Source organism: Mirounga leonina, unplaced genomic scaffold (assembly GCF_011800145.1).
Source record: "Mirounga leonina isolate KUSES-001 unplaced genomic scaffold, KU_Mleo_1.0 Mir_151, whole genome shotgun sequence".
NCBI classification, from domain to species: Eukaryota; Metazoa; Chordata; class Mammalia; order Carnivora; family Phocidae; genus Mirounga; species Mirounga leonina.
Genome location: NW_023270377.1, coordinates 18,928,389 through 18,951,359, shown reverse-complemented (window position 1 = coordinate 18,951,359; position 22,971 = coordinate 18,928,389). Strand labels below are relative to the sequence as shown.

Here is a 22,971-nt window from a genome sequence, read left to right as displayed (position 1 = left end):
TATATATATATATTTTTTTTTTTTTTTTTTTTTTTTTTTTTTTTAAGAGAGAGAGAAGCCGAAAAGTGTTCTGTGGCTGTAAACTACCTCACACACACCCATGTCAGGAGGAAAAGGATCAGGAAGGGGGAGAGTCCAAGAGAAATTTTGGAGAGTGTGGGTTTGCTGCTAGGGGCTTTTCCCCCAATCCCAGTGAGTCTTCCAGAGCACAGAGCACAGGGGAGACAGAGCCTGGCTCAGGCCCAAAAGTCTGAAAGGTGAGAAGGCAGGCGGGGGGACAGACAGAGGGGCTGCCTTGGCCACCTCCATCCCAGGCTTGCCTGAGGCCAAGAGCATGTAGGCCGGCCTGGGGCCCCCTCAGATGCTGTCCGAGAGGGCCACCTGTTGGGCTGAACAGACTTCGGCAGGAAGAGGCTGCAGGGAGCGAGGGACGCGTGGGCCCAGAAGGGTTGTCCCCCGCCTGAAGCAGTGTGTGCCCGGTGGGCAGGAACCCCCTCCTGATTCCCTCCCTCCTTCCTTCTCTTCCCATAAGTTGGGAAAACCCAGTGAGCCTCCTCACACACGTACACACAGCACTGGTGCCAGGCAGGAGCCAACAAAGGGGAAGAGAGCGGACTGACTGAAGTGCCAAGTCCACTGGCACTGAGCACATTGTCGATGGACCAGAAGGGCTTTCATTCCCTGAGAGTGGCCACAACAGGCCCGGGACTCGCCCCATTACCATGCGGGCGCAGGGACAGCAGAGAACAGATTAAGGGCAGTGGTAGACAAAGAAAGGGGCTGCGTAAGCACACCCTACAAGTTGTGCCTAGTAGTCCTACTGGGGAGGAGTAACCAGGAGAAAGGGCAGTTGGTGGTGCCTGGCTCCAGCTGGGTACCAAGGCTCGCTATCATCTAGTCATTGGCACTGGTCATGATCTTCGTTAGGGCTTTAGAGCTGAATCCCCTTTGGAATCCATCCTCCTCGATTCACTGATAAGGGAACTGAGAACCAGAGAGAAGTAACTTTTCCAAGGTCACACAGCAAGGTGATGTCAGAGGCAAGTCTCGCAACTCCCGAGAGAGCGGGGCTCCCAGAACAGAGCCAGCTATAGATGGTTCCCAGAGAGTAGAGGGGCCAGAGGGATGTGGAATTCTTCTCAAGAAGAGAGGGCTTGTATACATTTAAATCACCTCTCTACCTTCCCTCCTCCAGTACTTCAATAATAATAATAATAATAATAATAGACACAAATTACCACCAGCATAGTAAATACCAGGCACTCTGGATTTCACCTTTCACATACATTACCTCATTGGATCTTAACAACAATCTCATGAGGAAAGTACCGTTATTGTACCCATTTTATAGATATGACATTTGGGTCTCAGAGAGGTAAAGTGTCTTGACCAAGAAACACACTTATAAACAGGGCTTGGAACCAGATCTAGACTCTAGATCCCACAGACTTCATCCCAATAGTAGATCTTAATCTGTTCAACATTATTTCCACTTTCCGTCTTCCGTGCACCATTTCTCTGCCCCCTTTGACGTTAGACTTGGGTGTGTGACTTGCTCTGGCCAATGAAATGTCAGCAGAAGGCATGTGTGTCACGTCTGGGCAGAAGCAGGAGGCACTCAGAGTGTCCTCCACCCACTGTGGCAGCAATGATGGAAACAGCTATGGGATGAAGCCACCGCCAGCCTGGAGTAAATACGATGAACACAGGCCCCTTGCCAACCCACATGAACACAGGCCCCTTGCAGCATGGGCAAGAAGTATATATATATGTTTTTTGGAGTAAGAATTTGGGGTTTTTTTACCCAGCATAACCAAGCCTCTCCTGACTTCTACAACCACCACTGAGCTACACTGTTCTCCCTGCTCCAAGCTCACGAGGTGGAAAGGTCTGAGAGGGAAATACAGCAGGTCCATCTTAGCGCCTCCCAACTCACAGAAAGAAACAACGATCAAGCTCAAATAAACAGAAAGAACCAGTCCTCCGATCCCCTCGTTTTACAGGAAATAAGGGAGATCTAAAGAAAAGGAGTTACCAAGGACACCCAAACCCAAATCTCCAGGCCAATGTCTGTCTGGGTCTGTCTGTCTCTCTCTGCTGGTCTCTTACTTGTTTCTCTCTCCTCCTCACTCTCTGACTATTTGCTGTGTCTCTCTCCCTCCCTCTTTCCTCTCTCAAAAAAAAAAATCAGAGAATTCTTGGACAAGCCCAGCTCAGGAGAAGTCACCGCAGACCAGGGACTCCTGGCTGCCATCACAGAGGCTCTTCCCCGGCTCAGACAACAGTGCTTTAGGAGGCACTGGGTGTCCTACAGAACTGGAAGCTCACCCCTGAGGAAGGGAATGTCTCTCCTCACAGATCCTGAGGGCTGAGAAGCTTGGGCACAAAACCACACCCCCTTGTCACCAGCCCCTGGCTCTTGGGGGACTTCCCACAGAAACAAAGGCAGGCCTGATGGGCACCACGCAGGAGAAACCCAGAAGAGGGGTGGTTCCTAGCTGCCCTTGCCATCTGCAGCCAGGCCCGGGGGCTTGTCATGGTCTCCATTCTTTCTTTTGGCCCTGAGCAATCCGCTGCTGTGCCCAGCACGCACCCCTCTTCCCCGATACCCACTTAAGGTGCGAGAGACCCTGAACAACTCAGTGTCCAAGGAGGTTAGGGGACAGGAGAAGTGAATGGGGACAGTGAGGCAACTCAGGCCTGGCCAGCCTCTGGGCTGCTTGGAGGTGGAAGGCAGCCCACAGCTCTCGGTATGGAACTCGCTTCCGAGAAGGCTTGCCCTGGAACACTCTGGAGGAATTTGGAGGCTGCTCTGTGCAGCATAGGCAAAAAATACAGCCCCACTCCCACCCACAGGGAGCTGGGATCTGGGCACGGGGCTTCAGAACTCAGGCCAAACAGCTAATGGGGCTTCTGGAGGCTGTGAAATGTGGTGTCAGCCAGAGCGCTGAGCTGGCAGGCTCCAGACCAAACCAGAGGAAGACAGAGACAGCCTGCAAGGAGGAGGCTGGTGGGGGGCCAGACCATTCTCCCCTCCCCCCGCCCTGGACCTTCTCTTCCCCCCCTCCCCCAACTCAGGACCAAGGCTGCAGGCATCCAACTACAGGCAACCCAGAAAACTCCTTCCTCGGTGTCATGGGCTGACGTGTTTCCCCCCCCAAGTTCATATGTCGCAGTCCTAACCCCCAGTACCTCAGAAATGGGACTGTATTTGGAAATAGGGCCTTTAAAGAGGTAATTAAGTTAAAACGTGGTTGCATGAGTGGGCCCTCAGTCCCGCCTGACTGGTGTCCTTATAAAGAAGGGATCAGGACCCAGACGCACACAGAGGGAGGACGGAGGCAAGGGAGAAGCCCGCCCTCTACAAGCCCCACCCTCTACAAGGGCTGTTGACACTATGCTCCCAGACTTCTGGCCTCCAGAACTGTGGAAACACGCCTGTCTGCTATTGAACCCGCACAGTCTGTGGGATTTTGTTGTGACCGCCCACACAGACTCAGACACCAGCCTGTGGGGTTCACCAGATGGTGCTCCTCCCCACGTAAGGAGTCCCGGAGACGGCAGGTGCTTTCCCTGCTCCCCAGACACATGTCCCAAGGCCTGGACTCTTCTCCAGTCAGAAAGTTCTTGATAGTGAGCTTCTGTCTGATTCTTTACCTTTTATCACTTCCCCTTCCTTCTGGCCTGAGTGCAGGGAGCAATACGGGTCCCTGAGCATCCATGGTCCACCACACACAGGCAACTCTCCCTTTTCCCTCTGTTTCTGGTTCAATTACTGGACCTGTACAAAGTGAAACGGCCTGCCGCGTGTGGTGGTGAGCACTCTGCCCTCTGAAGGTGTGACAAGTTGGACAAGCATCTGCAAGGACCACCCGAATTACGGGTGTGGAGCGCTGAATATGCTGAGCTCCAAGGGAGGTGGGAAGGGACCAGAGTCAGACCCCTGGATTCAACAGCAACCCCATGTCCTATGTCATGACCTCCCCCCCAGCATGACACCCATCGGCACAATGGGGTCAGTACAACAAGAGTGGAGGTCACGCAAAGTGGGGCTCCACGCGTGAGGGTTTCCTCCCCCTCTGGCAGATCCCCGGCCTCTCGAGCCTCAGGGTCCTCACCGTGGCAGTGGGGCATCAGACAGGCTCCATGACTGGCCCGGACCACCCCAGAGAACAGAAGCCCCATGGATTTTCTTCCCTAATTTTGCTGCCGAGATCGCTCAGCGATGTCGTGAGGGGGTGGAAACTTGAACTGGGAATGGGGGGGCTGGAGGGAGACGGGGGTGCAGGCATCAAGGAAGGGGTTAAACACAGAGTAGTTCCCGGCACAAAGGGTTAAGGCAGGGTCTCCTGCAGGAGCAGGAGGAACAGGGGGTGGAGGGCTGACGGCCCTCACCGCAAGCAGGGGGCCCTCGAGGAGCAGCCCAGGCCAGAGATAATCTCTCTCTGTTCCCCAGTGCCTGGCTCAGTGCCCCCTGCCTTCCCCTCTGAGTCACCCGGGGGCCTCCAGAGGGACTGGCCTGGCCTCTCCTATCCCCCTCCCTCACCGGGCCTGAAATAGGAGAGGGGTGCCACTTCCAGAAATGGCCTCACCTCACCTCAGACACACCACCCCTCCCTATTTTGCAAGGCCATCCCCTCACCAGGGCATCGCACTGTGAGCAGCCCCAAACCCTCCTGGGTGGGGGAGGGGGGCAGTGTAGGGACGTCAAGGGATGCGCCTCAGCTCTTCCCTGCACTGAAGCCCAGCTAAGCACCTGCCGCGGGGCCAGCCCGGTGCCCTCCCAGCTGCTACGCTCCAGGTACCGCTGCATCCAACCCCTCCCTCACCCTGAGACTCAGGACAGGGGTCCTCTGGTCGGCCCAGAGGTGAGAGGTGGGGACGGAGGGGGCAGATTCATCCAAGCTCAGTGGCACCCAGGGAGTGTCACGGGACCTGGCGCCCGGAATACAGGCATCTGTGGTTACCAAAACAGCACGGTGGTTAGTGCTGGGTTCCACACCCAGATCTGCTCTTTATTGGCGAGACAACCTTACACAGGTTACTGAACCTCACTGTGCCCCAGTTTCCCTACCCAGGCACGATGACAGTGCCCACTGCACAGAGTAGCTGTGAGCGTTAGGCGAAACGGTGACTCGCAATGGCTGGAGCGTGGCAAAGCCAGAGCGGGCTCCCGAGGCCGATGGGCGCCCCCCTTAGCCTTGTCTGCAGACGCCTGAGATGCTGGCCACAGTCACGACGGACGTGTCAGAGACTCCTGAGGAGCCACGACAGGCCGCCACCCCCGCTCCTACTCCCCAGAACGTGCGCCAAACGATCTGTCGACCCAATCCCCCTTTCACAGCAGAGCAAACCGAGGCCCTGAGAGGACAGCATCTTGTCAGAGCATCTGAACCCGGATAATTTGGCTCCAGAGGCCACATTCTGGACCCCTACCTAAACTGCTTTCCATGAAAATGGGAAACTGAGACCATAGGAAGGCTAAGTAAGGCTTTCAGTTACAGAGGGGGGCCTCTGAGACCTGGACCTGGACCGGACCCAGGCAGTCAGGCCTCAAGCACGCGTGCTCACCCACTCTACTACAGCACCTCGGGCTTAGCCTGCCTCTCCCAGTCCGTGACTTCCTCGGGGAGCAGGCAGAGCCACCTGGGGTACCACATACCCGCAGAGCCCAGCCCCCAGCCCTAGGGCCACTCCAGGGAGCCCCCAGGCACCTTCCAGGCTCCAGCTGGAGCCATCTCCTGGGCGCCCCAGAAGGTGCCCCTACCCTTACCCCAACTAGTACATGGGGAAACTGAGGCACAGAGTCTTGTCCACAACTAAGGAGACAGGCCCAGGCCTCCTACTTCCCTCTCTGGACCAAGAAAATTAGCCAGAAGAAAACGCTTTTCTCTCTGGGCCCCGGAACCTAGAACCTTCCAGAAGTGTCTCCAGCCAGGAAGAAAAGCAGGATTGGAATAGTGATCACTGCTCCCACCCCACGGCTGGCTTTCCTGTCCCTGTGGGGGATGCAGCCCAGCGGCGGCGGACAGGCAGGGTCTGTCCTGGGGACCACCCCAACCGCGTAGCTCCCGGTCCAAGCCAACCGTAGTCAGGACAGGCCGGGCCAGGGAAGAGGACAGCAGAGCCTCCTTCTGCTTCCCCTGCCTTCCCTTCCCACTCTTCAGGCACAGGGCCGACTTCTCAGGCTCTAGACAGGAGCCCCTCTGTCCCTGCAGGATGAGCTGACCTTTCACTGGTCACAAAGTCCCACTGGTTCCGTCCCCCTGCCTGGGGGAAGGGATGACGAGAGAGAAGAGTCGGGGGCTCACTCAGCCTCTCCTTCCTCCCCATTCCTGCCTCTCACCGCTGCGGTCCCCCTCTGCTCCGCCGTCTGCCCCTTGCCTTCCCTCATGGCCACTGTGTCCCCACCAGGCCTTCCCCAGCCTCTCCTTTCCCCTAACTAGCTTACCTTTTGTTTGCCTGGCCCTTTACAGTTTACGGAAGGTTTTTACATTTACCATTGCACAGAATCCACAGCAGGGAGAGATGGGGAAACATTGAAAATACCTTCAAATTGCCAAGTGCTCTTGTTAAAAATGCAAACATCCCCAGAAGGATGAACAATTAGGCTGGCAGCCACTGGTAGCTCAGAACTAATTCATTTCATCCTCTGCCCTTTTCCCAGCCACTCAGCACAGCAGAGGGGGCCGGGCAGTGGGGAGGAGTGCTTGGGGCGGTACCTCAGCAGGGTGGGGTGTCTGGGCCTCTGGGGGGAGGATGGGGAAGACGGGAACTGAGGTAGGCTTGAGGACAAGCCATCCACTTTGCAGTGCTGCCTGTAAACAACATGCTCTCATCAAGCCCTAAATTCTAGCCCAACCACCGCCCGCATCCCACTCGCTCTGAAATCTGTCACTCATTCTGGTATTTCAAAGTCAGAGGGAGAATCTTTTTTCAAGAAAAGACCTAGAAGGCTTGCAGGGTGGAGTCAACAAATCCAAAACCCTGGAGAAGAAGGTGGAAGGAGGCAGGGGGGTGCAGAGGATCGGGAGAAGGTGGGGGCCAGCAGGACTGGCTCTCCCTAACCCGGATCTGCCACAGGGCCCAGAGTCCCTGGGACGGCACAGCCCCACCCTAGGACCAGCTGCAGCCTGGAGGCTGGGAGCTGGTGTCCTTGAAAGGACATATCCTGGGCTGGCCGTGGGGGTAAATCAGAAGACCCTTCCTTCCAGGGGGGGGAGGGGTCTAAGTTATCCCCAACGGAAGACTGGGGGACGGGCTGACAGTCCTGAGGATCCTTCCAGCTCCCGCATGCTGCAGTCCCAGGACCAAATCAGAAAAGCGAGTCTATGCCAAACCCCAGAGAGGCATCTCAAGGGCTCCTGGGCTCCAGGCATGCTAACTTTTGGAAGCCCCGCCCCGCCTCCCACATTCAAATCAACCACACAAACAACTACAACCCACAACTAACTCTCAAGGACTGAACTGAGTTGCAGTTGCCCACTTGACATAATGCTAGGTTTTGTAGCTAAATTAAACATGCATTAATTTCGGCTGCGACTTACTTTTCAAATTTTAGAGCCTATCGGTTTCCAGCTCTCAAACATTTTTGTTGGCTATTGATGAAAGCTGGTAGGCCCTGCATGCTGTGTCTAAGTCCTAGTGCTCTGACCTCAGGGAAGTCAGGCCACGAGCCTGGAGACCTCTAAGAGCAGGTTTCAAAGAAATCTAACAAAGCACTGCGTTTGCTGCACGGGAGTTTTGTCAAATGCCACTCAAGGCCCCCTCCTCCAAGGAGCCCTCCCAGGCCACTCCAGCTCTCAAGAACCCCTCCCCTGCCAGTCAGGTCACTGTGGCTGTTTGGCTACATTCTTTAGCTCTGTCTTCATTATTTCATACATTCCTGTTTTGTCTTATAGTCCCCCACCCAACTGGGAGCTCTCCCAGGTGCCCTGGACCTGTCCTCTGCCTCCTCTCTGAATCCCGTACGGTGCCACAGCCCACCAGCAGTGCCGAGGCCACGGGAACAGGGCAGTGCTGCATGGAGGGGAGCTGGAAGCCCAGGTGCCACCTACCCTCCAGGCCGTCCTCTCGATGCCCATCGAAGTTGTCATAGGAATCCCAGCGGATGAGGGGGTCGGAGGTGTTATAGTCCACCGACACGCTCGGCCCGTTCTCCAGGTGTTCCATGCCTGAAGGAATGGGGCGGGAGGGCAGTGAAGAGAAAGGGGGGGAAAAAAAGGATCAACAGCTGGAAAAACAGAAGAAGCCAACAGCTCCCCCATGGCTGCTCCCTGAGGGGCTTCTCATTTTCCTGACCATGGTAGGGTGCAGCCAGGGGCTTAGAGTGGACAGAGAACCCAGGAGTCTGGTTTCTTGCAGTCTTTTGTCTTGTTTTATGGTGGGGGGTAGGCAGAGCAGAGGGCGAAGGAGAGAGAGACCCCTAGGCAGGCTCCACACCCAGCACGGAGCCCGACACGGGGCTCAGTCCCACGACCCTGAGATCATGACCTGAGCTGAAATCAAGAGTCAGACGCTCAACTGACTGAGCCACCCAGGCGCCCCTGGTTTCTTGCATTCTTGAAAAGGCTCATCCCCGGTTATAGGGGTAAATCAAGACAAGACTCTGAGGAAAGAAGGAGAAAGCTGGGGGGCCCTCTGGCTAGATGTCTGACTCTTCTTTTTCCATGTCCCAGAGGCCCCTGGGGCAGTGCCAGGAGACCAGAAAGTCTGCCCCTGGAGTCAGGAGTAGTGTGGAAGAGGTTTGTGATGAGCAACATGGGGTCAAGGACAACAGGGAAATCACGGCAGGACACTGAGAGGACACAAGGTCATTCTAGCCATCCCCCTGCCTCCCACTTAAGATGCTCCCGGCTCCAGGCAGAAATCTGAGGGGAGAAGCAGTCTCTCCTACACATCCACAGAAAAATGAAGACCGCACAAGCCGCACGTCCTGCCTCCTAGGGCAAGTCCATTTCCTGACTTGGCAGTCCTTCCTTGAATCTTCCCAGAGTCCCTCCATCTGTAGCCTAACTTCGTCTCGTCTCATTCTACTCTCAAATAGGATGGAGAACAACTGGTCTCCACATATAACCAGTCTAAAGGCTTAACAGCTATTATTAAATTGGCCTTCTCATCTTCAGGTTGAACCACCTCAGTTTTCATAAATACTTCTCATCCATCTAGTACCTCTGAATGTCCCTCCAGCCACTCCCTCAATCTGCCACAGCCCCCAGTCTCTGAATATAATGGGATGGTGACCTAATGGGACCAGTTTATCCAGCCTAGCACCTCTTGGTCATTTATTTTTATTATCCAAAGAATAAGTCATTGGTTCACATTTAGCTGGAGGTCCACTGCGATACCCAGATCCCTTACTGCTGGCCTGCCTCTCATTCACAGGTAACTTGATAGTTGTAGAGCGCATCAGTGGGAGAATGCTGGGGGTGGGGAGAGGACAGGTTAGGATGGAGGCAAGGGGGTGGAAAAATGAACTCTAACAAGCTTATACCTTGAATTTTCTCTGGCCCATAAGAAAATACAAATTCTACTTTGCCATATTCTGGAAATCTATCATCTGAAAAGGGAGAAGGAAAGACAAAAATGAGCAATTAATTCCCAAAAAGGACTCCAACTTTAATCTTTCTGGAGAAGGTTAAAATAATATGCATATATATGGTTGATAATATCATATACATATAATGAAATAAGCCTCTTGCCCACCTTTGGCCCCAGTCCTATTTGCCTGAGATAACCATTCCCAACCATTCCTATTTCTTGTTCCACTAGCAGTTACTTCTAAGACTCTAAATAATAGCCACTATTTTTATGCCACCATTTCCTGATATACCAATTTCAAGTAATCTCCATTGATTGACCACCATGAAGATAATGAGTTTGGCCCACTAATATCACTCCCACCTCCTTTCTTATTAAATCTAGTAGTAGTATTTATTCTGATTGCCTTTGAAACTTTAAATACTATAGCTAAGCCTCTATTTCTTGAGCTGTCCATTTTCAATGGTGTCTCCTGACTCCCTCCGTGAAAGAGGACAAAGTTTATGCCCCCACTTTCCCCTGCCTCTACCAACTCTACCTTTATGTTGTAGGTTACCCCTTTATTTTTCCCTGTTAAGACTGATAACATTTACATTCTGTTATGTAATTATCATGGAATCTTCTGCTTCTGCCCTCCTGGCTCCAGTACAGAAGAAACTCATCACAGAAACATCTTTCTACTGCATGAGCCAGACTACATTTGGGGGGATCAGGCTCCTCTCCACCCCCTCCCCACCCCCCGAGCCCCAGCTCTACTCTCTGCTCTTGGCCTAAGCCCAGTCTGGACAGATTGCCATCCACTGCTTGTGAGAAGAGAGGTTACAGTAGGGATGGTAGCCACCCATCATGCCTGTGCATGTCTCCATCACTGCAAGCACCACTTCATTGTACCCCGCTTATGTGTCTCTTTCTCCCATGGAACTGTGAGTTCCCTGAGGGTAGGGCCTGACTTCTTTCTCTTTGTATCCCCAGGGTCTAGCACATGCCTGGCACACAAAGACCCACAAGTATTTCTTGGTGGATGGATGGATGGATTTGGATGGATGGGTGGATGGATGAATGGATGGGTTCAGATGGGTAGGTGGATAGATGGATGGATTTGGATGAATGGATGGATATGGATGGTTGGATGGATGGATAGATGGATTTGGATGGGTGGGTGGACAGATGGGTGAGTGGATAAATGGATGGTTGGATGAATGGATGGATTTGGATGAGTAGGTGGATGGATGGATGGATGGATGGATGAGTGAATGGGTGAATGGATGTGGATATTGTCCCAGGTCTGAATGTGATACAGACAAAACCTTAAATAGATAAAGAAGCAAAGGGAGACACCTACCCTAACCACATTTCCTTCCCTCAAAAAATGGTTCCCCCTTCACTGTTGCCATAGGTCCTCCATTATTGCTCTTCTACCTTGTGGTATTATTCCTTGCTAGGTCTATGTCTCTATTCAATGAGCCCACCTTTGAAGGCATCATCAAGATCTTCCTTCCCAAAGACAACCCCCAGGTCATGGATGGCACAGGTGTGGAACTGCACTCGGAAGATGACATCTCGGGCGGGGCTCCGGAACTTCTTGTGGTAGCACTTCAGCTGGGTGGGAAGGAGAGCAGAGCCCATCAGGGGCCCCAGGAGGGGAAATCAGGTCTCAAGGAGCCTCCTTATTAGCTCCATGACTGAGACCCCAGGGCTCACCCAAACCTAATGAGGGAGAGGTCACCAATACCAAATAGGATCTCAGAGCTATCTGGGGAAACTTCTAGAAAGCAGAATGTTGGAGGCCAATCTCACCCTGTGGGAACAAAACTGTCCTCCCAAGAAGTTCCTGCACACAGAATGGAAAAAGTAGGAGTGAATTTAAGTTGCAGGAGGAAAGACTGAAATTAGAACTGAGGGAGCCCTGTCACCATAGGAAGCAAGGAGGTAACAGCTCACAATGGCAGATATTTCCCTGGAGATATTCTAGAACAAGAGACAAGCGCAGGAGAAGGGATGTCCAGCTCTGAGGCAGAGGAAGGCCTTGCAGGAGGCTGGTGGCCTATAGGAGTGACAATCTTGTCTGGGGAGGCAGGAGAGCAGGAAGACAGAAGAAATAAAGGGAGGAGGGGGCCTGAGACAGAGGGGCAGCACTCACCAAGATGTCTCCCTTCAACAGCAGTCCAGGTTCGATGGTGATGCAGATGCTGGTCTGGCTGTCTCCTTGGACGTTGCTACAGGGAGAGGTGAGCGGAGAAAAAGAGAGCTGCTGAGGGGTCGGGCAGTGCGCTTGCTCCCTGCTCCCCCTGCCAGAGGGCTCCTGGGAAGGCTTGCTGCCTCTGTCCTTCAGCCCTCTGTCAGATGAGATCCTCCTAGAAGAGGTCCTGGCCCATCCCCCCACACCCATGTCCCTGGTCCTCGGCCTTGGGCCTCCGGCATCCCTGACCTCTCATTCCCGTGGAATACCTACTAGATGCCAGACGTGTAGACAGGCTGCATGGCCTGGTAGATCCGGAGAAAGGGCCGACACCCTGTAAGGGAGGGTGGTGTTAGCGCGGATGGTATGGGGGAGAGGGGAAAGGAAGGAAGGGCTGCGGAGAGGAGAGGTAGGAAGGAGAAATGAAAAGAGAAAGGAGGAAGAAATACTAGCTTTTCATCTGAGAGGCATTTTTAGGTTTACAAAACCCATTGCCGCATCCAACATCACGGGCCAGCAGGCACCGCCAGAACCGATCCCACGAAGAGACCGGGGCTCAAAGAAAGCTCAGGAGGTGGCGCAGTCGAGACTCCAATCCAAGCCTATGTTTTTATCCCCTCAGGCTGCCTCTTGAGGAGAAAAGATGGGAGACAGGAGGGGAGGGAAGCCAGAGGGCTCGGGCAGGTACCTCCTTTAGACTCGAAGTTGGGGATGCCGTGCATGATCACGTGGTGCAGAAACAAGGGCTTGTTGTTCATTTTGATGGAGCCAGAGAGGAGGCCACTGAAGTAGTGCACGTACCTGGGGGCAGGGAGAGGGGCGGCTTCAGCCGGGAGAGCCATCCTAGAGCAGAGCCATCCCTGTCTCTTTTCTGCCCCCGCCTAGCCCACCCCCCACCACTCTCCAGGCCTCCTGGAACCCGGGGTCTCCACCCCAGTACAGTCCTTCCTCGCTGCCTGGAGCCCCAGGTAGGAAGGACAATGAGCAGGTAGGACCCAACCAGGAGCTGCGTCTAGCCAGTACGGCCGTTTGGGGGTTCTCTGGCGCCCCCTGACGGTCAGCATGAACATCTCTTTCCAGCTTCACTCCCAGCCTAAAAATCTCCTGCTGGACCAAAATTCCTCCCACACATCCCTGACATCCCTCACATCATTAAGCAGCTCACTACTGTACAAGGCAGGCTGATCAACCATCAAACATCTCTAACACCCTCACACTGAGCTTAAACCAAGCTTACGCTTATGCCCAAGGCCCCAGTTCTGCCCTGACCCACCCACTAGCCACATGACCATCCAACAAACAGTAAGAGCTTAATAATTAGAGTCCTTCACTTTTTTACATCACACTGAAGTGTATGAAATCCCTCTGTATGTGGTATTGAAAGACATCCAACTCCCACTAAGCATTCCTATATCTAGGGTCAACACTCCCCCATTCTTTTTGGATCTTATTGGAAAAATGCAAGAATTAACCTATCTCCACTCCTTCTAGAAGAGAAGGGAAACTGGGTCCAGAAAGAGTTGCTGACACATAGCAAGAACATACAAAGCTGGGGGTGGACGGGGAGAGAAGGAAAGCAGTCTGAACTTCAGTGCACCTGCCAGAAAGAGAGGTCGGTTCTTTTGCTGGGGATCGGTCGATGCGTCCTCCTTTTCTGAATGGCCAGAGGACGCCAAGCTAGGCCAGCCAGATGGATCAGAATGAATCCTGAGGCTCCGTGAGGGGCAAGGGGGCTCTCTGAAGCTAGTGGAACCAGAACCCACATGACCATGACAACGGTCCCCTCCTGTCTCTTGGCTCCTTGGCCCACCTCCAGGCCTGCGGGCCTCTGTCACTGGGCCTGGGTGGGGCCACCTCACACTACCTAAGCCAGATAATCTGATGGGCAGCACCAGTTCCTATTCAGCCCCTGCCCAGCCCCCAGCCCCATTACTCAAACCGGAAACCTGGAATGGCGGTTCCTATCAGATCTCTGGATCATGCCAACAGGATGTGTCTGTGTGCTGGGGACAATGAGTCCAGGGGTGGGGTGACAATGAATGGGGGAGTCGCAGGCAAAGCCCCTCCCTCCCTCTCTCTCTCTGCCCACCTCTCCCCCAGCTGCTCTATTGCCTACAAATGACACTGCCCAGAAGGCGGGAAAGTGGCAACAAATACGTGATGAAGCCAGCAGCCGTACTTTCACACATGGGCCCGGACAAAATGACCCACCCATAAGCAGATGCGCTTGCAGATACAAGCTGCCAAGCAGACAGATTACATCAACATCCCCCACCAGCTGCGTACTGTGTGAGCGCAGTGCACATTGTGGAGTCCTGGAACGCTCCACCTGCTGAGAGAAGACACGGATCCCGTTCCCCAGGCCTTCAGCTTCGGGACGTGGCTGCTCAGCCCACTCTCCAAGCCACATCACTCTCCTCATCCTTCACAGTCAGACTCGTGACCAAGGCCACCAGTCATATGCAACCAGCAGGTACTTGAACTACTGCTCATTCCTCCCCGGGAAGGCTCTCAGTGATCCCCAGCTGCTGTGTCGGGCAGCCACCCAGAGTTTTCTGCACATGGACATCCGGTTTCTGATGGCTGACCCTGAGACCGGCTTCTGGCTGTCCTGTGCCGGTGGAAGGCCCTGGGTGGCCTGAGCACTCACTTCTGCTTGGGCTTCCGGATACAATGGCAGACACACTCACCAGCGGAGCCAACAGCCTTCTAAGCAAGGTGGGGGTGATGGGGGATAAATGGGGAACCCCAGCGTGGAGAGGCCAAGGGCTCCTGCTAGCCTGGTCAGCATTCTGAGGGGCTAGAAAAGTCAGGGGGATGCTTTGGCCCCTAGGCCAGCCTACTTGCTGTTCCTCTGCGTGGTCACGGCAGACCTGCACTCAGATGCTTCCTTCCTCCCCTCAGAGCTCGCCCCACACGTCACCTTCTCCGAAAGTTCAGCCCTCATGCCCACCACTCTCGAAGCCATCACGCGCTGTTTGGGTTTTTCCCCCTTCGAAGTACTTCTCATGACCTGAGAGTACGTTGATGCCTCGTGTCCTGCTGAAACAGTCAGTCCCGCGGCCACAGCGCGCAGAGCCGTGTGGCACATCATGGGCGTGCGGCAGACCCACCGCTCTGGCCACAGGGGGGCTGGGCCCCATTCCCCATCTACAGGTCTCCCCTCTGGGCCTGGGCTTCTGCCTTGCACTCACCTGCAGCCTCCCCACAGCCCACCAGCCCTAATTCTACCTGTGCTCACCTGTGGACCAGACATAATTACACAGCACGTTATCCACAGAGCAGAATCCAGCCCTCAGGACTGGGGGTGGCACAACCCCGGGGCAGGGGTCCTGGCCTGGCCTGAGTTACAGGCCCCAAGTACCTTCTAGTTCTGCTGCTACTCGCTGTGGATCCTGGCCATGCTGAGTCCCCTCCCCCTAGGCTCAGGCTTCTCATCCGTAAAATGGGGATGCCCTGGATGGTCATACGGTAGTTGTCATTATTACTCAGGTTCGGCCTCAAATCCACCACCTCCCCACAGGCGTTCCCTGACCCCCTTCATTAAATAGCCCCAATCTCCTCCATCAGGTCTATCCCACTCTGTTCTCTTTCTTTCCTAGCACCAGCCACTACGGAAATGGTCCTATTGGTCTACTTACTTGTGCGATGTCCATCTTTCTCAATGGGATATCAGCTCACTGAGGGCAAAGCACTTTGTCCTGTTCAACTAGATATCTCTAGCACTTGGAATGTAGTAGAGCACCTAAAACTTGTCCAGTGAATGAATGAATCATCTCTGCCCTGCTCTCTGCCTGGGCTGCTGTGGACTCCAATGAGACCACGTGCTTGAGAGCCCTTGGTTAAATTTTCAAAGCTCTTCCAGGAGAAGATGACCCTTATGGTAAGAATCTGTGACCTCCCCAGAGCAGGTAGCAATGACGTCAGCCTCCTAAAGGCTCACCCATGCACGGAAGCAGTCCTGCTTCCAGGACCAAGAAATAGCACTGCCTTCTTATACAAACTGCCTTCTTGCACCCAGACCTATGTGTCCCCCACCAATCCCCACTGCTCTCCAGCACTGGTCTCAGGAGCCAAGTGCCATGCCCACCTGTAAGTGCACACAGCGGCCCATGGGTTCACCCATGTCCCTGAGCTCACACCACTCCAGGTTGGCACCGGAATATGCATGTTCGGTACACCCCCACCTAGGCATGGCTGTTCCATCCCCTGTGGGTGCGTAAGGCCAGTCCCCAAGATAGCAAGCACGCACACACACACAGGTGCATGCACTGGCTATGAGCCCTGGAGACCCACCTTCTCTGGGATGGCTGGCCAATTGGCACAATCTTATCCTCATAGAACCGCTTCATTGCAAACCGGTCCAGGGCCTGATCAGCGCTGCAGGGAGAGATGGGTGGTCAGAGGAGCCAACTTCTATGTCCGAGAGCCCCTTGTCTCCCCACCCCTGCTCCCCTAGACCTGTGGAGCCCTCCAGCCACCCTATGCTAAGAAACTTTCAGAAGAAGGGTGCCCCAGCATCTCTACATCTTGTGTGCTGGACTCGGGGAGGGGACTTTGGAGCCAGACAGCCTGGGTTCCCATAGCAAGTCTGCCACTTACTTATTAGCCTTGTGTCCTGAATCAGGTTATTTAACCTTTCTGAACCTGATTTCCCTCCCTGTCAAAGGTGAGTGACAAGGGCCTTCCTTGAAGGTTGTTATGGCAATTAAGTGAAATAACATCTATAAAAAGCTGTGGGCACACAGTAGGTGTACAGGAAATATTCATCATGAAGGGAAGATTAGGCTAGATTGAGTTTCTTAAACTCACAAAACTACCATCTAAGGCTCTACAGAACATTCTATCTATCCACAAAGAGATCATTTTTAAAAGAAGAGACAGATGATGTAGCCCCTCTGTTCTTAACTCTCCAATGACATCCCATCCCAAACCCCAAAGTCCTTATCAAAGCCCACAAGGATGAGATAACTTCTAGATGGTTCTGCCAGACCCAGATCTGCCCTCCAACATTCTTTTTGACTCCCTCTCCAGCTCACTCAGAGAAACAGAAGGCCTTTCGCCAAGGAAAAGTGGCTTGGAGAAGGTGGCTGGATGGGGTGTCCCTAGATGGGCTTGCCTCCCAAGGCTGCTCCCACCAGTGCTCCCAGTAGAGGGGGGGACTCTCCTTTCTCCCGCCCCCCATGCACAGCCACCTGCCTCGGAGCTGTAGGCTCCTCCTGCCCATCCTCAGCACCCCTCAACCCCAAGGAAGGGAGCAGTCACTGGGGGATGGGCAGAGGGGGTTCCCACTGTCAGTACTCAGGCTCTTACCTGGCAGAAATGTTGCTGTAGTGCATGTAAGCTGCAATGACAACGCCGATCCTGCCTCGGTTTCCCTATAAGAACCCCAAACACAGACTTTACTTCTAAGGTCAGCCCATGCAGAAGCCCGGAGGAAAAAGGGGGCAGTGGCTGGAGAGAGGGCTGTGGTTCTCAAGGAGAACAGGACAGGGGAGGGGGATGCAAGGGAGGGAGGCAGGTCGGGCTGAGACTCAAAGAGAAGAAACACAGCTGATCACCCACTACACTTGACAGCCCCACGAGCTCGTAACTCCCCATTTCTTGGGCAGGGCCCCTGGGACAGAATCTACTATCTCCTAGAGAAGAGAATGCACACAGGCTTGCACGCTCACATAATCCAATGATACAGTCAGGCACACACACTCATCCAAGGACACATCTATGCCTGTGCGCGCACACAGGCGGCCCCCCGCTCTGACCTTATTGTGTAGAACGACGACGTTGTGAGGGTCTGCATTGAGCCAAGTGTCCATGGCCTTGCAGACGCTGCAGATCTTCTCCAGGGCTGGGGTGTGAAGGTCAGGCCAGCCGAATTCCAGTACCTGTGGTCCAAGCCATGAGTGAGAAGGGGCAGAAGCCCCAGAGAGTCGACCAGACCTGGATTTAGGGCGGGCCCTAGGTCCGATGCCTGGTGTCCTTATAAGATGAGGAGAGGAGCCACAGAGAGACACAAGGACATACCCCACACGCAGGTGCTACAGCAGCAGCCACCCACCCACCTTGCTTCCTGCCCTGCCCATCAGCCCAGAGGGGAGGCAACGGTGTGGACGCAGAGGACACTGGCCCAGGACCAGAGACCCTGGGTCTCTGAGTCTCTGCTCTGACACTGCCTCGCTCTGGGGGCTCTGGCAAGTCATGGCCCCTGTCCTGGCCTCAGTTTCCCCATATGTGTGTAAAGCTGATGACCCCAAGGTCCCTTCCACATGACTCTGACTTCAAAATGTGCCCCCCAGCATTTCTCCCAAACTCTCCTCCCATAGACAACCCCAAGCCCGAGCTCAGGGACAAAGAGGGAAAGTGAAGGGCCCCCAGGTGTTCACAGCTCTTTTCCAGGCCCGGACACACAAACCATTGATTTTTCAGGCTGGCCGAGAGAAGCCTAAAGGGGACAGAGGGCAGATCCGAATGGCAGGCTTCAGGCTCCTCGAAACTTTTCTTAACTCACAGATCATTAAATGGAAAGAGAATTCATGCTCGGAAGAGCCGAGAGAGCACATCTAATCTAGCCCGTCCTGTTTCAGAGGTGCAAACTGAGGCCCAGAGAACTGTCACCTGCCTAGGGTCACAAAGCAACAGGTACCAGAATCCAGGCGCCAGAGCAGACATCCGCACAAAGCCTGGGCTCAGCCCGCCGAGCCAGCAAGTGGGAATGGGTCATTGGCAATCCCGGGCCACTTTAAATCCAAAGTGCTTTTCAACGAGGCTAGAAATCCCATAGCTCCAGCCTCACCCCAGAGATACTACGTGCACCCCAGGGGGGGCAGACCTGGGTAGGAAATCGCTGTATCAAGCTTGGCTCTCTGCAATTTGTATTGCAAAAACAATAAATACGGGCTTTTCCTTGTTCCAAATAGAAGATGACACAGACACGGAATAGGCTTTGTGAAGTGTCTCAGCACTTCCCCCCAGATTCTAAAGTGGGGACCACAGGGAGAGGGACCTCAGCTGTTCTACTTCTCTTTCAGGCAACGGGAAGCCCCCACCCCTGATCAGCATCAGCTCACCTTGGCGTGGAGCTTCGTGATGTCAGGCCTCCGCTCAGAGAGGTTGAAAAGCTAGAAGGAGGGAAAGGAAGAGATTGTAAGATAATGCTTGCTGTCTTCTGTCTGTCTCTCTGTCTCTCTCTCTGTCTCCTCTACCCCCATCCCCCCCTCGGTGAAAATTCTACCCATGCAAGAGCTTACAATGGTGTCCCATCAGACACACACACACACTGACCAATAAGAACTCAACTATAGGTTCTCAGGGTAAAGAGGAGGAGAAGGAAGTAGGTAGACACGGCCACTCCCCTCAGTGAGCGGACAGACACCCAGGACTGAAAATGAGAAGGGGATGCAGTCTGTCTCAGGTCCCACGTGCCACCCACAAGGTGGGCATCTTTGCATCCTAAACAGGAATCCCAGTGTTGTTAACTGATAAGTATTTGGCCATCTCTAGTTTCCACTTCACATGTCAACTTACTTCTCTCAACCACCACAAGCGGTAGGTGGTGTAATCAGACCCATTTTACAGATGCAGGACCTAAGGTTTAGTGAGGTGAAGTGGCCAAGTCAGATGGTAAGAGCAGAGCCGGCATTCAAACCCAGGACTCTCCGATGTCTGAACCCAGAGCCCTCAACAATGCCCAACACAGCTGATGGACAGGCCTCCGCGGTGGGTTCATAGCATCCCACAAAAATTCATATCCACCTGGAACTTCACAATGTGACCTTATTTGGAAACACAGCCTTTGCTGATGTAAGTACTTAAGGATCTCAAGATGAGATCATCCTGGATTTAGGGCGGGGCCTAGGTCCGATGCCTGGTGTCCTTATAAGATGAGGAGAGGAGCCACAGAGAGACACAAGGACGGAGGCAGAGACGGGAGTGATGTAGCAACAAGCCAAGGTCACCAAGGATTGCTGGGAGGCACCAGACACCAGGAAGGGGCATGGCCCTGCCAACACCTTGATTTGGACTTCTAGCCTCCAGAGCTGTGAAAAAAATTAATTCTGTTGTTTCCAGACCCCCAGTTTGTGGTCATGTGTTAGAGCAGGCCTAGGGACCTAAGATGGCCTCCCACACCCCGCCTCGAGCCTGCACCGTCTGGTTGGTGGGTCCAGCCCCACCCCACAGGTGCTTCCTTGTAACATGGAACTGAGCTCTCCTCTGGGCCAATCCCCATGCCAGCTCTCTGAGAGTAGAGAAGAACTGCCAACCACCTCATCCATGTCTGTAAGGTGCTTCTGGGCCAGGCACCGCCCCAGTGCCAGCCACACAAGGTCCCGTAGGATGCACGTTGCCACAACATGCCCTCAGACCTCAGCTCTGCCACTTCCGATGCTGTCACCTGAGGCAGACACCCCACCTCTCCGCACTCCGGCGAAACCTGATTTCTAGGGCTAGTGTGCAGTTAAACCTGTGGAGAGCGGTTAGAACAGGGCCTGCCTCATAGGGAGCGCTCGAGAACATGAATTCCTCAATGCACACATATACATACACGCACACACAGGCACGTGTACACACGTGACTTGGGTCCAGATGCCGCATTCCAGCGGCAGACACACTCCTCCCAGCAAAGTGGGGCCGGAGAGTGAGTGCAGACTCAGGCCACGAGTGAGACACGGAAATCACGGGAAGAGGAAGAGCAGGAGTTGGCCCTGGCGGGCACCAGAAGCAAGAAGGTGGCGAGGAGAAAGGACAGGGGGCACCGGGCCCCACCCTCACCAGGTAGCTGCCGCCATGTTTGGACTTGAGCATCTGGGCCACCTCTCGGAGGTTGCTCCGGAAGTTCTCCTCGTTGGCTGTGCTGGGGAAGGAGACGGCGATGATCCTCTCCGTGACATACACCAGGTCCAGCTCACAGCTGTCCTCCATGGTCCGGCTCACGCTCATGTTTCTGGAGGGACAGGAGGCAGAAGGGGGTCCAGATCAGAAGCCAGCTCCTCAGGGCAAGGTTCAGGTAGCTGTACCTCCTACACACCACATGGGGCCCACAATTCCAACCCAGGAGGCTTGGCTCTTCCCTGACCCAGAGCCAAGGCCAGAGGCCTCCCCTAGCAAGGCCCATGCAGCCAGCAAGGCCAGCCTAGAAGCCTGGGAGCCTGGGCATACCTGGCCAGGGGCTGGCAGGATCTCGGGCCATTTCAGTCATGACAGCAATCCTAAGTGCCCATCCATCCTGTTGGCCCTGCCTTCAACCTGCGATCCCAGAGGTCAGGGCCAGGACGGGAGCCAGCTAGGAGTCCAGGAGTCCAGCTCAGCCTCCCGACACACCGCGGCCACCTGGTCTGGTGGTAGTCTCTCAAAGGATCCCGGGATAGATTTTGAAGAGGAAGGAGAGCCTGAGCTGGGTGCTCTCCAGCATCCCAGGGCTGAGCACTGGGCTGCCCTCCCCTTGCTCCCAAGCTGTAGAGTAGGTGGGGAGGCTTCTCAGGGGAAAAGGCAGCTCAGGTGACATGCTCACCTGGGCTCCAGGTAAGCCAGACCACAGTGCACATTCCAGCCCTCCCCGGAGGCAGGCCAGCTCCTGCCCTTTGTTCCCTGGCTCTCCCCCACCTCTAGCAGCTTCCACTGCCTGCCAGGGCTATTTCTTGGCAGTGGCCTCCGTGATTTCTAAGGGCCCAGGAAACAGAGGGTGCTGAGCCTTTGCTGCTGCCATGGCAGGTGGCCCCCAGAAATCCCAGTGCCATCTGAGCTCCTAAAAGAGGTGGGAAGCCCCTGGGCTGGGCTCTGGGTGAGGGAAGGTAGGGGTTCACACCTTTACACCTCACCCAGCTTCTCTCCCAGCCCAGGAAGGGGAAATGGGTGTCAGGACACTGAAATTCCATTCTGAGGTGCACCTGCAGCTTCTGGGGGCACCTCACACCCTTCCTATCCCCACACTTTCTTACTCCATCACCAACCCGCTACTGTCTCACTTCCCCTCTCTACCCAAGGTGGTCCACACTCACATTTCCTTTTGAGAATCTTTGACTACAGCAGGGTAAAGGAGAGACTGGGGGGCAGTGGAGAAATACTACCAGGGTATTTCAAAGAGATGGGGCGGCACATCCAGATGTCCACCAGGGTAGAGGGGCCAGTAGGCTGTGGTAGGGAGCCCAGTTTGAATTTGACCTCTGAGCCCCCACCATTCCTTGTCCCTAAGATAAGGTTCTCACTGCAGCCTTTGCGGGGGGGTGGGCTGGGGGGGGGCGGGGGGCGGGCAGCATCCTAAGGCAGAACAGTGCCACCGCCTGGAGAACTTCAGCATTGCACCCTGCACCCACCCACCCCAAGATGGTTCTCAGCTGTAAGGGAAGAAGCGGATTCTCCAAAGGGCCACCCCGGTCTGTGGGCCGCTGGGCCACAACCCACTGGGGGCTTTAGCTACACACCAGCCCTCTCTGGCCGGGGCTCCATTTCCCTGGGCCTCATCTCTGGAGCCTCAGGAGTGGAGGTGGGGCAGAGAGAGAAGAGCCTGAGCCAGAAAACCACAGAACCCAGACACAGGGAAAAGAGACTCTGGATCAGCAAGGCACCGAGTCTTCATGCATCCCCTCCCCCAGCCCCTGCCAGCCAGCTAGATAGAGAACTTTCCTTTTAGAAATGACCCTCCAGGGCACCTGGGTGGCTGTTGGTTAAGCAACTGCCTTCGGCTCAGGTCATGATCCTGGAGTCCTGGGATCGAGTCCCGCATCGGGCTCCCTGCTCAGCGGGCAATCTGCTTCTCCCTCTGACCCTCCCCCCTCTCATGCTCTCTCTATCTCATTCTCTCTCTCAAATAAATAAATAAAATCTTTAAAAAAATAAAAAATAAATTAAAAAAAAGAAATGACCCTCCAACATCAAAAACCCCTGCGCACAAAGAAGACCTGGATCTAGCACAGGCCTTGACACCTGCCGGTCCAAAGGCACACCCAAGTCTTGCCTCCTGGTGATTCTGTGACCTTTAACAAGTCACCTTACCTCCCTGAGACTCAGTTTCTTCATCTGCTGAATGGGAATAAAATACTTACCTTGCACGGTTGTTGCAAGGACTAGATGAGATCGTGCAGGGACATAAAGAATCCAGCTCAAGGCCTGGCTTCGAGCTAGAACTCAAAACACGAGCATTTCCAAGGGGCATCCACTTGCACCCTCTCTCTGTGGCTGGCATGTCTCCCCATGCTCCCTACCTTGTGGCTTTCTGACTTCGGGCTCAGAAACCCAAAGGTATGACTTGCTGGAAA

At 54.5% G+C, this 22,971-nt stretch overlaps 1 protein-coding gene across 11 annotated transcripts in view; it reads right to left on the bottom strand.

Annotated features, from left to right (window-relative positions):
- Window positions 1-22,971, bottom strand: part of TNS1 (tensin 1) — a 194,019-nt gene that overhangs the window by 69,344 nt on the left and 101,704 nt on the right. For 10 of the 11 annotated variants that reach the window (XM_035007167.1, XM_035007164.1, XM_035007165.1 and 7 more), the window contains 11 exons: window positions 20,489-20,660; window positions 18,787-18,837; window positions 17,482-17,604; window positions 17,033-17,097; window positions 16,016-16,099; window positions 12,408-12,520; window positions 11,993-12,053; window positions 11,681-11,756; window positions 11,010-11,139; window positions 9,494-9,559; window positions 8,058-8,174 (listed from right to left, as the gene is read on the bottom strand). In XM_035007167.1, the coding sequence (XP_034863058.1) occupies window positions 8,058-8,174; window positions 9,494-9,559; window positions 11,010-11,139; window positions 11,681-11,756; window positions 11,993-12,053; window positions 12,408-12,520; window positions 16,016-16,099; window positions 17,033-17,097; window positions 17,482-17,604; window positions 18,787-18,837; window positions 20,489-20,660 (1,058 nt within the window). Of the gene's footprint in view, window positions 1-8,057; window positions 8,175-9,493; window positions 9,560-11,009; window positions 11,140-11,680; window positions 11,757-11,992; window positions 12,054-12,407; window positions 12,521-16,015; window positions 16,100-17,032; window positions 17,098-17,481; window positions 17,605-18,786; window positions 18,838-20,488; window positions 20,661-20,875; window positions 21,935-22,971 lie in introns of those variants that run through there. The other variant, XM_035007174.1, reaches the window with a different exon arrangement.